Source organism: Nymphalis io, chromosome 8 (assembly GCF_905147045.1).
Source record: "Nymphalis io chromosome 8, ilAglIoxx1.1, whole genome shotgun sequence".
NCBI classification, from domain to species: Eukaryota; Metazoa; Arthropoda; class Insecta; order Lepidoptera; family Nymphalidae; genus Nymphalis; species Nymphalis io.
Genome location: NC_065895.1, coordinates 5,731,016 through 5,747,143, shown reverse-complemented (window position 1 = coordinate 5,747,143; position 16,128 = coordinate 5,731,016). Strand labels below are relative to the sequence as shown.

At 30.7% G+C, this 16,128-nt stretch overlaps 1 protein-coding gene across 3 annotated transcripts in view; it reads left to right on the top strand.

The window, feature by feature from the left end:
- LOC126770280 (Ca(2+)/calmodulin-responsive adenylate cyclase) overlaps nt 1–16,128 on the top strand; it is a 94,009-nt gene that overhangs the window by 34,723 nt on the left and 43,158 nt on the right. For all 3 annotated transcript variants that reach the window (XM_050489593.1, XM_050489592.1, XM_050489591.1), the window contains exon 5: nt 343–461. In XM_050489593.1, the coding sequence (XP_050345550.1) occupies nt 343–461 (119 nt within the window). The remainder of the gene's footprint in view (nt 1–342; nt 462–16,128) is intronic.

Below are 16,128 nucleotides of genomic sequence, written 5' to 3'. Positions count from 1 at the left end.
TAATCAGCTATTTTACCTAAAAGTGGAAGAGGTTGGAAAGATGACCTTCAGATAGAAGAATCTATTGTTTAAACTGAAATTAATTACTTTGAACAAAAGTTATAGTAGGATTTAGGTTTTCCTCAATAAATAATTACAATAACATGCAAATACGCGTCGGAAAATAACTTTAAATTGTATTATGAATTTTTATTTGAATACTGAACTTTAGTTGCGATAGTTTTAGCACAAATATTCTGCCAACGTCTCGAAATATGTAGTTATAGAAAGAATTATAAGTAAAGCGAATAACAAAAATTTTTAACTGCTGTTATGTTTGAAATTCGTTACGTTTGTCAACAGGAACGATTACTGCTATCCGTGCTGCCACAACACGTCGCTATGGAAATGAAGAATGACATAATATCGCCTGTCGAGGGACAATTTCACAAGATATACATTCAAAAGCATGAACAAGTGAGGTGAGTAAATGATCACGCGACATATGAAGATAAACGCGAGCTTGTCGCCAGTAAATCGTGTGTAATAGCCTGAAATTCAAAACACAATGAACACATTTACATTTTTATACTATATTGATTTTGTATGCCAACTATGTTAAATTACTTGTGGTTGGCAATGTATCTTATCTAGACACAGCGTGTTGGACTGACTCCAAATTGAGCTAGAAATGATTCCTCTCGACTCAATAACCTGCCTTCATTATCGATTAATCTTTATTGATGCGCTAATCGTAATCATTAGCCCAATGTTGATGTTCTGTTGCAATCATGGACAGTAAACGAAAATTTTCATTAATATTAATGAGATTTAAATTGCATAATTTTGTATTCAACACATACCGCTGTTCACTGTTCTTCGAATTCGTACAGAATTATATTAATGTTTACGTGTAGAAATGATAAGTATACATACATAACTTCACACTTTCGCATTGAAAATGGCTATTTATGCCTATTTCATTGTCACTATCATTTTATGTATTTTAAAATCTTTAGAATCGTTTAATTAAAAAAAGATTCCGTTCAAAGCTCCGTCTATTTTCAATGACCAAATCAATCAATGACAAGTGATGGTGTTAAGTAGGAAGTAAAGAACCAGTTCTCCGTCTTAAAGAAAATAATAAACAAAATATTAATTTATGAAGTAAAAGTTCTAGTCCTGAAATGGCAATATCCTATCTATCCATGTTTTTCAGGATATTAACGTACGTTTCTCGGGTAATTACTACGCACTCTACTACGTCATCTAAAACAATTGATAGTTTCCCAAGATCAATCAATGTGGGTATTCAATTACGAATCAAGACTTATTACGGTATATGTTGGCGGGAAGCGAGTGGATGCGTCAGGATAACCGGGAGTTTTGGCCCACCGTTTCTCCGCCTTCCGGTAAACATTCAAAGTGCTAATTTCAAAGACAATTAATTCCATTCGTTCAAATTAATTAATCGCTGCCAAAGTATAATACCCTAATCATAAGGGATAATCTTAAAAAGAGTCGGTTTAGTGTTCTCCTGATTTTTATAATACGTCATTTCTTATATCATATCTAGTCCTGACCTCATTGAAGACCCGTTCTCCACCCGAGTTTAAGAGGGTACAGTAAGAGAGTACAGCCTGTAGTTTTTCTGTTTGTTTCGTCATTCCGATCATTTTTGAGATAGCTAAATAACAGGATCAATACCTACAAAAATAAATAACATTGTATATTTAAATTATAATTATCAAAAAGTTAACAAAATCTTTTAACAACTCTGCCAAAGTATGCACTGAAAAAGTAATATAAATTTAAATTTCACTACTTAATTATACTACTACTATCTAAATATATAAAACTATCCAAATATATAAAAAGACTATAATATTGTTCGTAACTGTAGTTTAAAAATCGATACACCTTATTTTCAAACGTGTTCATATTGTTAGCATTTGCATGGAACTATTTTTGACAGCCATTATGTTCTTGAGATCTTTTTTTCCTTGAGAATTTTGATATTTGTAATCGCTTAATTTAGTTTAATCTAAATCAAACCATTATTTTAATTAACTATAAATAACAATTGATAGTACTCACATATTATAAATTGTTAATAAAACAGCGAATAAAACAATGTCCAATCGTAGTTTGCTATATCGACTAAATTCGAAGGACCGTGTGATGTGTGGCGGCCGAGCAGGTCTGACAGATTAATTTGTGTTGTTATATGTCATCGTGACATATTGCTTTTTTCGCGCGGTCATGACCTGTTTATTAGTGTTCGAAGGAGACATTTTTTATCTGTCTCAAAGTAATTCTAGAAAGGTCATTGATAAGCTTTTTCACCTGTCCAAAAAAATGCAGTTTGAATCAAATATTTATTTTATCTTTTGCGAACTTTGTATGAACATTAGCGTTTATTGTTTATTTAGACAAATGTAATTAAAAGAAATGCTAAGTGTCGTATAGTTCTATTATTGTATGTGACTAATGATGTAATTTGTACGTCGATGCTAAACGACCCGAGTCATTGACACTTCCTAACGAGAATTCTACAATATATTTTGTATTTACAGCGGTCCAATAGTCTTTAAACAATGTTACTACACGTTGTATGAGTTTTAGAGTTGACAAGGGTCGCTATCATGTTATCTTCCTATCATTAACTAATTATGTAATGGTCATTAAGACTTCGTTTCTGAGATACGATTATTTCGTTTGTAGAGATAGTTTCAGAATTGTTGTTCATAAAACACTAGTTTCGGCCTGCAGCTTGTGAGGGGGAGAGGGCGGTGGTTGTTTGCTAGGTATTTGTTAAACAATGTCCTTTTATGTACTACCGACAAAGTGTATGCTAAATTTCATATCGATCTATTGAATATTTAAGACAGATTGAGTATAAGACAAAGAATACGAAACAATGTCAATTTTGCATTTATAATATTAAGTAAAATAAAAGAGTCAAATAAATATAAGACTTTTTATATGAGCAAACTCGAAACCGCATAAATGCATCGTAAGGAAAATTTCGACGCTGCCTTTCCTGAAATACCTTACTCAATAAAAAAAGATGAGGTTTAAGTTATATTACGTTTTCGTTCTAATTTTTGAAATAATTTTCCATTTTATATGTTATCAACAGTAAGATATATATTACTCGTATTTAGTTATGTAACGTTATAAATATATACGTTACATATTTGCTAATATGTTGAAGCTGTCTTTATTTATTTTACACACCTTCTGATCTACAGTTTTATGCTCATGCTAGATACATATTTATTAAAATATAAATATATGTATTTATATAGGTGTGTATTAATAACAACTATCGTCTAAACTACACCGAGTAAATATAATATATCTCATGAAGAAATCCTCAAATATTGTATATTTATTTGCAGTATGTACTTTAAGTTAATTTGTTACTATATACAAAACAATTTATTGTTAAAAAGTATGTTTTTATAGCACACAAAGGTATAAATGAATAATACATATATTTTTTGATTCTCAAACATACTTATTAACTTTGTGAAGGTATAAAGGTCTTTAAATATAATGTATCTTTTCTCATTTGCTTATTTTATTAATATAATAGCTTGCGCGCGACTACATCCGCATTTAATTTTTACAATTTACATGTCTGTAAATAATATATTTAAGCAGATGCTTATTGCTCCGTTCGTAAGATTTATAGTGTGAAGTTATATAATTTATAATATTCCTTAATCAACTAAATCAACGGTTACGTCAACAGGTTTATTAAACGAGAAACGATTTTTTCTAATTGGCAAAATAGTTTCTGCGTTTAATGCCTTCGGTCAACTGAATTGTTTAAAAAAAAGTAATATTTTTTTTTAGTTAACCGGTTTTATTGAAAATAAAGATAATAATGATGTAGATAATGTACTAAAAGCTAAATAATAAATCGGTAGGTCCTAGATACCAGTCATCACACCACTCTCCTCATCAATCTAGGGCATTGACTAGACGAAAAAAAAAATAGTTAGGCGTAGCGTAACCTGAGTAAATAGCATTCATAATGATATATAGCGGTTGACTTGATAGAAATTTCACGCGCCCATTCACCGCCGTCTTCTACTAGTCGAGCCCTTTCATTTGATACCCATATAGAGGTAGTTGTGAAAAAATATGTAATCCGCCATTTTGTAACGGCGGCCATCTTGGATTTACAATGATACAGAATGTATTAAATTGTATTGTCATCAGAATTAAAGGTGTGTACCAAATTTCAATCTCTCACCAGGAAGGGGCTCAAATTTAAATTACAAAATTTTACAGAAATACATAAACCAACAAACAGGGCAGGCTTAATAAAACCGTTAAAAAATTTAAGCTTGCTCTGTCCTGGAGTTTCTCCCGCATTATATATGGATTGTATAGTTATCCTCAATATTATTTCACTTCCTCCTAAAATCTGACTGGTATTGGTGGTTGAGATTTAAATAACTACCAAGTTCCTAAGATAAGTGCGACGAAACATGAACTACAGGTTTACAGTAAATATTATATCTAAAGGATTTATAATTATATGCCAAATGTAAGATTTTAATTATAACTTTAAATTTAATATCTAATTTAAAACGAACGTTTTTTGTACAAGCCGAACTAATTATGATTTTTTTTTATTAATATGGTTTTAATCATATTGACCGTAGTGGTGTGAAGTCAATTACATGTCAGTTTATTGGCATCAATACGTCGTTAACCGAACGTGATTTACACTGTGATTGAAGTTTTTAATACCATGTAATTAAAAACTCGTTTTGAACATATTATCATCCAATTTTCACATTCGAAGTAATCATTCGTAAATTATCGCCTTACAGCTTATATGTAAATTAAATTATATTTATTTAAATTATATTTATAATATGTAGTAACTATGAAGTAGTCTTTATTTTTGCTCTATTTAAGTTCGTGTTTATTCTATAAATAAAAAAATGCGTTTTTGTTTATCTGGTTGTTTGTTGTACTGCGATGTTACCTACCTAGGTATAATGCTGGTGCTGGGCTTTAAAAATTTAATAAAGTTACAACATCTTCCTTTCATTTAAATAAGCAAAATTTACAACTTATTTTTTTCTTAATTATTGGCTATATTGTTTATATTATATGTTATATGCGATTTATTTATGACGATGCCGTTATCTTTGTGTATATGGGTTTTTGCATTCAAGTCACTACCGGACGTAAAAAGGATTCCAGATGATTTTTATTTGCTCTAAAATAAATAATAAAAATATAATATTCTTTATTAAATTTTGTATTAACCACTTGTTGAAAGTCTTTATTTTTGTTTTATAAGCGATTATCCTAAAGGATGTGCGACCAATTCAACTTTGACGTTATGCAAAGGAACTTCATGCAAGTTCCGACAACTCTACGAAGTTTCAACTAAATCGAATAAAATAACGAATAAAATAGTAGTTTATATCAAAAACTAAAGAAAACAAGAGCGAAGAACATGTTATCATTCAAAAGTAACCAATCATAATTTGACATATCTCTATTATATGAATTATTGAGTACTCATTTGAATGATGTTTCAATTAAATTAGCGATTCGAATCACCAAATACGAATACTGGTGGTAGGGCTTTGTGCAAGCTCGTCTGGGTAGGTACCACCCACTCATCAGATATTCTACCGCAAAACAGCAATACTTGATATTGTTGTGTTCCGGTTTGAAGTGTAATTACAGGCACAAGGGACATAAAATCTTAGTTCCCAAGGTTGGTGGCGCATTGGATATGTAAGCGATGGTTGACATTTCTTACAATGCCAATGTCTAAGAGCGTTGGTGACCACTTACCATCAGGTGGCCCATATGCTCGTCCGCCTTCCTATTCTATAAAAAAAAAAAAAAAACCAGCATTTATAGTTAATCGGATGAATCGTCGAGTACATTTAGACTCAGGATATTTACTTGTTATTTTGTCTGGAGCTAATATTAACTCTAAGCGAGTCATCAGGTGGAATGCACGCTTATACTTTCAAATGATGCTCTTAAGAACTTATTGATGTTATCTTGATCTGTAATAGCTTGATAATGTTCGATTATGTTTGAATTGTTTGTTTTTGAAGAAAGACTAACCTCGATTTATTTTACTACTTTATGTATTAGCTTATTGTTTTTTTCAAAATGTCCTAGACTATCTTAAAACCATTTCTCTATCGAATATATCTTCGTATTCTACATCATGATTTGCTTGTCCTTATCCCATTTTTGGTGTCGGCATGGTTGTGTAAACAAAGGATTCGGTAGATTTCCAGAACAACATACCAGTTGCCACCGTACGTGATTAATGCCATTCATATCTATCAATACGATTAGTATTGATAGATGAGCTCAACAAAAACTTCCTTTGTGCGATCTTACTCCCATGAGATGGTGTAGCTATTCCACACTGATGGAACCACTCGCCTACTACCACTGGACAAATGAAAAACAGAAATATAATTCTATATATCTATATCTATAAATATAAAATCCTTAGGGACCAACTTTAGACCAATTATTCTTCATCTATAAACATCTTCTTTTGTTCTAACTTCATAAAATGCGTATTAACTTTATATCTTTTTCTTTTAGCAAAAAACATTTATTTATTTGTGTGTGTTGACAGGATATAGTTACCGCCCGTCCTTTGTTCAACTTCATTAAAGTTAGAACTTCTCCAGCGTCTTTGTTGTTCTGAGTCAGAGAATATCGTGACTCAATCGTATTGAATAATAAAAATCAATGTCGATAATTGCACTTCTTAATACGATGCTGGTTTTTTATATATATTTGATTCGTTTACCATTGTCGTTTCATTTAATTAGTGAAATAATTAAACGGACAATGGTACAATTCTCGATGTGATAAAGAATCAGCCAAGATGAATTTTATTTTAGCATGATGATTGAAGCTTGCCAGTTACCGATCAGGCGAATCATTAGCTTGCCTACCTTCTTAAGATAAATAAAAAAAGTGTATGTTTTACGGTCATTGTTATGATATAAATCATCAATAATAATTTGCGCCATTATCTAGTCAGACAATAGATACTGAAAACTTTGTCAATGACTCACTTTTAAAAGGCTTCATCTCTTTACTTACTCAGAAATATGGATTCATCTCATTCATAATGTGGTTCAGGCATAATTTTATACAAATACGTATTTGAGATAAAATATTATTAGAATGAATTATTTTACAATAACAATCTAATGTTAGCGCTTATTATTTTATTGTTCAATTACAACTCAAGAACAGACCAAATAAAGTAACGGTAAATGTCCTACTGCTAGGTTAAGGCTTTTCTCCTGGAAAGTTTTTGGAACTCATTCCACCAAGTTGCTCCAATGCGGTTTGGTGGGTACACATGTACAACTGACACATGCAGGAGTTCTCACGATGTTTTCCTTCACCGCCGGACACAAATTGAACTATAAACACAAATTAAGCACATGAAAATTCAGTGGTTTCAATTTCCTGGGTGTGAAACCGCAATCTTCGATTAAAATTCACGTGTTCACACTAATATTCCATCTCGGCGAAAAGGAAACCAGTAAATGAGTCACTTCTTGGTAAGTGGTCACAGCTGCCGTCAAGAATTGACATTGTCAAAAGTACATATAACTCGTACCATACACTTTTAATCAGTTGTGACCCATGAGCTCTAAGATATGATGTCGCTTATGTCTGTCATTACATTGCCTCGCTCACTGTTAAAACTGAATTTAAAATTGAGTAATTAATATCATAATGGTATCTACACAACTCATCTAAGTCTCGTCGGATTATGAGTTAAGGAACACAGAGTGCATTTTTGTTTGCGCACAAATTTATGCACAGCAATATGTTCTGAGCAATTGGCGGAAATTGCTCAGGATGACACCGACAGCACCATAGAAACAGCATCGTGTGTCCGAATATAAAAAAAATAACAAATATAAAAAAGTTTTTTTTTTTCTAAAATAAATCAAAATAAGCGGAAACATCCAAACAGAAATAGACGACTTTTTTTTTTATTGTAACTGTTTATTTTTATATGAAGTGTTTAGCCTTGAATATTTTTCATTATGATATATAAACGATGTCTGTAGACAGAGTTGCCACACCCACGACATATAATATGTTTATGTAGACATGGTGTTTATTTATTTTTGTTAGATACTCTTTATTTTTGTAGTAAAATATGTGACATGACTCTTTTTTTTCAGTACGTTTTAAAGTATGGTATATTTTTCATGTGTTTGCAATTGTTTAAAATTTTAATGCCTGTCACTAAAAATTAAATAGTCGCCAACGTAACAAATTGCGTGAACAACATTAAAAAAAAACTTTTTTTTTCCGTGACGACGCAAAAAAAACGCTCTTACAAGCCTCTTTAGTTAATAAATTCTAAATTCGATAAGCTTCAATTCTTCTCAAATTGAGTATTACTAAATATTTACACGAAAGACGAACTAAACGAAACTAAAATAGTTTTACGTAGAAGACATAACATCCTTACCAACGATTTTCCCGGAAGGCATTTTTGGTCATGTTTTCTTTTGTATATATCGAATTTAGAATTTGTATCGGTTCAATTAGGATACCTCTATGAAAATCTTAGAATAGAATTTCTAAACAACTATATCTGTATGCCATATTGTTGGCTTCCTACCAACCTACATTTCACAAGAATTTAGTACTCACAAATGTATACACATTAAATTTTTATGAAAAGAGTCAAATACGACAGACATTGAATTATTATTTAAGGTTTACTGTACTTAACGATATGTATATATATCCTATAAAAATATATATTTATTTAAGCTTTCTTCTCATATAACTTATTTAAGAATTTTAGTAATCTTATATATCTTTCTTTGCATTATTATGATTAAATTAAATTTGATTGAAAAATAATAACTAAATAATTTTGTAGTAATATCAAGCAGTTTACGTTACTTGCGTCAATGCTTCTGTTTATAGCAGTTTACCTAAATACATAGTTGTTACCTTACATTGTTATGATATTATGGTTTAGATGCAAAGCGCTCACTAACCCAATTTAAATTAGAACAAATAAATTATGTATATTAAGTACTCGCTGAGTTTCGGATTTGGATTATTCATACCTGTTTCATACATTTTGCCATATCGGTTGACATTTATAGTGTCCGTTTCGCTCTTTAGGGTCGTTGCGTCGAAATAGATAGCTTTTTATAATATCATTTATAAATATAGATTAAGTAGTACCAACAAATATATACATTGGTATACAAGTATTAGATCAATAGTTTTTAAAAACGGATAAAAATTCAAAACAAAATAATTCAATTGTATCGTCAATATTTCAGTATAAGCCAAGTTATCAGATTTATTATATTAATATCAAATGAGGAAATACACATTTATTTTAATGTCTTATTCATTTTCATAAATCACTCATTCGCATACGAATATATTAATATACCAATAACACACGTTATGACTTATGACACTTATGACAATTTATATGTTTTACTTTGTAAAATTATTCTAATACATGAATTTAATATAAAATTAACACGCAAATGACCTTAATATTATTTAGATTTTATATTACTTAGACCTATTTTAAACGCGTCTCCTGTGTGATGATAATAAAAAGCTATCATCTTCGTCTTTCGGATACAAGTCATTTCTCTATGAATAATTTATATTGAACTAAAACAAATATCTAATCAATAAATTATTAATGAATTGAAATTTGTTGTCTGTCATTGAAATAAATAATCTCTTAAACATATATATTCTATTAATATACAACTTACCTTTGATACGTTTTGTTTGACACGTTGTCAGTTTTACACGGTTGATAAAATAATGGATTTTTACTTATTTTGTTATTTGATGAATAAAGCAAATTTCACATTTTTATTTCCAAGTCAATTTTGTTTACTCTTTTTTCGTGTTGACAATGTTTATAAGCCAAAGGTTAGGAGTATTTGATCGGCTGAATTAGAACAAGACTCGAAGACTTTGTAAGCACTTAGAACTTGATAGTTTTGCCTTCGACATGTGTGTATCGTATTCTTTTCCGTCGTACTTCACAAAAGTAAAGGTGTCTGGTTCATGTGAATTAGGGTAACATCCGATTATCGAGTCTTTAAAAGGCTTATAAAGATTTAACAAATGTAAATTGGATTAAGTCTTTCTTGTTACTTATTTTGTTATTTGATGAATAAAGCAAATTTCACATTTTTATTTCCAAGTCAATTTTGTTTACTCTTTTTTCGTGTTGACAATGTTTATAAGCCAAAGGTTAGGAGTATTTGATCGGCTAAATTAGAACAAGACTCGAAGACTTTGTAAGCACTTAGAACTTGATAGTTTTGCCTTCGACATGTTGACGTAAGCCCAAAATTGTTTTCCAACTTGTGAGACGTTTGAATTAGTTAGTAAATTCCTATACAGTCGGGTAATATGTTAAATATATCTATGTTTACAACCTTGTGTGAAATGTTGTTCGGTTTAACTTTTAATTTTTTTGACAACATTGATAAATTTAAATATGTCACGCCAAATTAATTATAAGTCGTTTTTATTAAAAACTAACTTATCGTCTCGGCCCCGCACGGGTAGGTAAATCCGTTCCTAGTAAGCGTCTACGTCGGGGAAGGATAGTTTAGGAGATCTTGTGATGAGTGATATTTTGCTTATATTATATATATCTATATATATAGATAAAAATATTTCATCGAGAATAAGTGAGTTTAATGCATTCGTATTAAAGGCAAAAATGTAGCAGAGTAAATACAATTATTTTATACGTTTGTCGTGTACGCTTTATAAAGCATAAAAAAAAACACTTTTTTTATCGGATGCCGGAGGTTTCCATTAGTTCTATCAATCCTCGTCTAATTCGATAATATAAAAAACCCATTTGGTTTTTAAAAGGAATTATACAATATTTTTACTTTTCGTAGAGTATCTATTAATCAAAGTAAACAGTCCTAGCTATCTATACTTATATTACTTTTTATGTTTATCCAGCAGCAGAATTTATCTTTTAAAATTAAGAATAGGGAAGCAGGCAGGCGAATAGGCAAATTAATGGTATGCAGTTAATTTTGTTTTTAGATATTGGATCTATAAGAAACATAAACCATTTTTCGCACGAACAAAACACTGTTTAACGGCTAACCCTGCAAATCTAAGATCAAATTCTTTGTATCCGCTTACAAGGGCTCATTCACATTTGAATCTGAAACGCAAAAATACATGCAGTTCCGGTTGTTATTCAACTAATAAACCAGTGTTTCCTATACAGTACTCAGACAGGCTTTTTACAACAGACTATTTCAATTTATTTTATATGTGAACCGAACCGAACCGAAACAGCCTGTGAATGTCCCACTGCTGGGCTAAAGGCCTCCTCTCCTCATTTTGAGGAGAAGGTTTGGAGCTTATTCCACCACGCTGCTCCAATGCGGGTTGGTGGAATACACATGTGGCAGAATTTCAGTGAAATTAGACACATGCAGGTTTCCTCACGATGTTTTCCTTCACCGTAAAGCACGAGATGAATTATAATCACAAATTAAGCACATGAAAATTCAGTGGTGCTTGCCCGGGTTTGAACCCACGATCGGTTAAGATTCACGCGTTCTTACCACTGGGCCATCTCGGCTTTTTCATATGTGAAGACTACCGTTGACAAAAATCAACTTATCGATACGGAAACGATATAAGTATTGTGTCTGTCAATCTATTTTGAACTTAAAGTGGAAATAATTAGATGCATTTTTTAAAATCTTGGCGTAGTATAATATTTTTATTTTTTTTTAATATCTATTTAATTTTACATTTAGCAAAATCAGAATGTTATCATTATAAAAAGTAGAAATATTAAACAATTAAAGAACAATTATTGTTTAATTATATTTTTTAACCTATCCGAAAGTTATTTTCCAACTCGACGAATAAACGGTTTAATCAATCATATTATTTTCGGCATACGATCATAACTTCAGCTTTAAAATATGTATACAATAAATACAAATTTTCCGGTTCATATCATTGTTAAATGAATAATATCTGCAGCAAACAGAATTATGTTTATTATACCGGCCGTTGTTTCTCATAATTCGCAAAAGACCTAATAAAATTGTATTTAATAATATTTATTTTTTAAAGAATTTAATCAGAAATAAATACATATTCATTTTGTGATTGTTTCTAAATTGCAAAACAAATAAGACATTATAAAATAAATACCAAAGTTACATTATCTCTGTTGTAAGCTAAGGTATCACAAGTTAATATAAACAGCTACCTTTTAAAAGGTCATCCTTTATTTCTAAGGTTAAAACGACCTCTTGTGTATAAAATTATATTATGAAATAGGTATTAATTAAATAAGTATATTTGATGATTCAGAATCCTCAAGAGATTAGTGGTATTATGTTATTAATTACCTTATTTATATTTTGGGGAAAATGTTTAGTGACTTTAATTCTATCAACCGGTACTGAGAGTTCTTCCCCAATTCTTGTAAGTAGAATTAACATTTCCGGTACTTACAACAATAATTATAACATTATATTATCATATTAAATGAAGCAGACAAACAAATAAGCGCACATTTCGTACAAAAGTTTATATTAAATAAATTATTCAACAATGAAGAATGAATGAGTGTAAACAGTTTATCTAATAATCTTATTAATATACTGATCGATAAAAGCCACAAATAAAACTATATTTTTATTAACCATACTTTAACTTTAATGTACACAACATTAAAAATGCTTTTATGTTTTTGTAAATAGTTCGTTCCGGCGCGAATAGCTCTAACGTCTTTCAGCCGAGGTCACGTTCTATTGTTTTTGAGATATATATACAGTTGTGCAATAAAAACCTCAAATAAAACTCGCTCTTCTCTTCGCTTTGATTCATTTGTAATATCTTGTTAACAATCTGTATAATAATTAAAAAGTTGTAAAAAACTTTTAACTACATTTGGCACAAAAAAATTACTGTCTGTAACGAATTTTAAAATAAGGCTGTACGTTGTTTTTATTAGTGTACCTACACAGATATATATGGGATGCTTGTAGGTTTTATCTTTTCCCATGGCTTAGACTATATTAAATTTCATCCAAATTGGTTCTGCCGTGTAAAAGTAGCAGACACCGTTGCATTTACAATATGTAGTATGAACATTGTAAAATACTTGTCTATTTATATAACGTTTAATGCATTAAAAAATATTTCGATAGATATACCAAAACCTATTTGGTGGTAGGTTAAGAAAGCGATATCACAGTTCAGAAAAAAAAAGATTTTATTATTTTACAGTATTTTAATTCAATTATAATTTTTCTATATACAGAAGTTTCGTTTAATTAAAAGTGTTATATCTTTTAAACACATTTCATGCTAATATAATTTAAGTTTGTACTTTATTCTGCTGGCTTTTATTAATTTTAATCACATTACATTATCACAACTTTCTATTATACTTTCCGATTGGCTTACAAAAGGTAGGTGATCCTTTTTTAACGAGGAAAATATGAGATGTCTTTTGAGATGGTAAGTAACCTCAAAAAGTAGTAGTTTCGTGCAAATAAAAAAAGAAAAACGCTTTGCGTCAATCATTAAAAAAAATATCGCCATCGGCTTGACGAAACTTCTGAGCCTAAACATCACCGGGAGGGTTGCTAATGTAAGTTTAATGACAGCAGCGTGTAAGAAAGTTCCCAATTTGATCTCTCTGCATTTCTCCTTGCTTACGAGTGATCAAAACTGACTGCTGACAGAAATTGTTAGAATTCGATTATATATAGACTGATTCGATAAACATGCAATATTAAGGCCTGTAAAGATAGGAAGGCCGTCTTAACTATAGATTACGAATGGGGTTCGTTTGGCAATGATTCGTCGTTATAGAGCTTATCGTGACTACAAACATGACAAGGTAAGGTGATGGTCAGAACAGCTAAGGGTCACTATCACCTTGTAAACATTTCTAATTCGTTTACGGAAAATGGATATAAATTTCTTGAAACGGTAATTTAAATCAACACTTTTGTTTGCTTATTGCGATCCTGACATCAATGAAATTTATCTAAACAAACTACCTATTTAAACACCTTCTAAACTACCTTTTAAACTAAAATTAAAATTTTCATCGATTTAATCGTATTTCTAACTATCACACTAATCTTAAATGATTTTCTATTGTTAACCAATCTCAATCGTCTCCTTTTTATTATCTCTGACTCTCTCCTGACTATATAAAGACAAAACCCAAATTCCTGTGTGACAATCACTATAATGGGCTACGTTGAAACGATTCGTTTCTGCATATATTCAAGAGAAGAAATTCTCTAGCTCTGATTTTATTTCTAATTATATGTCTGTTAATGCGGTTATACTTCTGAACAATATCAAATATCAACAAAGCTTTATATCATCTTTGTCATTTTTCTCACCACTCATTGTTTTTAATCAATTTCTGGTTTGCCTAAAGGAAAATGGCTTCAGGCATTAAGTCCGCCTTTTGTTTCATCACCTCTCTTGGTCAATAAAGATTAAAAAAGTAGATACTCTTACATATTATACCATATACTTGCCTTTCTAATTCCAACCAGAAAACAGAATGTTTAGGACAAAATTTATATTAAAATTGCAATGTATACGTAAATAATTTAATTTTATGTACGTACTACATACATATTTTGCAAGGACTTAAATCCTTCTTAAAATGAAATCGAACACATCAACATTTTCGAACGATATGTTAAATTAAACTTTGTACAGTCTATTTGGTCATTTTTTTCAGTATTTATTAATAAATAATTATGAAAAACACCGCAATAACAATTTAGGAGATATGTTATGTCATATGCACCATCTGTATAAGAATTGCAATCCGTTCTAGGAAAACAGCTTACACATAAAAATCAATCTTACATTCAAATGTACTCTATACCTCGTATGGAATATTGTTTTAATAAACCAAACAACCTCGCTCCGTGGGTCTCGTACGCAATGCAATGAAACATCTTACTTTTTACACACATTTATTTTTGACATGTAAATCATTTGCTAAAATAATATCATGCAGTTTGAGTTTGCAGTATATTTTGATTCTATTCATATTTAATCATATCCTCAATTATTCGCTCATATCACCGTACACAATCCGTTCGCTTAAAATCATACCCCAACACATCTCGTCATCACTTATATTGATATTAATTAACCTCTAAACAGTAAGGTCGGGATTTTTAATATAAAGGTCGCAGTCAAATCTGTATTTAGTTTCCAAGTCACGCCTCGATAGGTACGAGACTATGGCTGTATCGCAATATGCATAGTCCTGACGTCACGGTGACAGGAAGTCTATTACCGCACTTGATCCTTTTAAGCTAAACGGATATTCAGCTGATGGAATTGTCTGTCTACTCCCCCTACCGCGCCCCTGTTTCAGGACGGGTTTGTTTATTTGCATATTTTCATTGATCATGTATATGCTATAGACTATATCTATTGATGTTATCATATATATAATACGAATACTTTTATACATTTGTATCGGTGATAATATTTAGTCAATAACTGTCTTTAATGAAATATTATTCTGAATTAATTGTAAACAGCCGACGAGACGAGCCGGTTGGCGTGGTTGGTAGAACATTTGCCTTTCACGCCGAAGGTTATGGGTTCGATTCCCACCCTGGACAGACATTTGTGTGCATGAACATGTCTGTTTGTCCAAAAGAAAAGTAGTACATGTAGTATATCAGTTGTCTGGTTTCCATAGCACAAGCTTTGTACAAGCTTAATTTGGGATCAGATGGCCGTGTATGAAAAATGTCCCAGGATGTCCCAGGATATTGCCATTATAGTTTAGTATTGTATTAAATCTTGAACTAACAGTTAGTAATATAATTATGATTTACTTAACAATATCATTGAAATATTATTACAATCTACAATGAAATAAGATAAAACGAAATATGAAACTGTATAGAAATAAAGGTAATAAAAATATTGCCTGCCGACAAAATGTCCTGTGGCATTGTACCCAAGACGCTGTAACTATTCCTCTGAATCGCAAGGCGCAGACTATTAAAATAACTAATCATGGCTCCT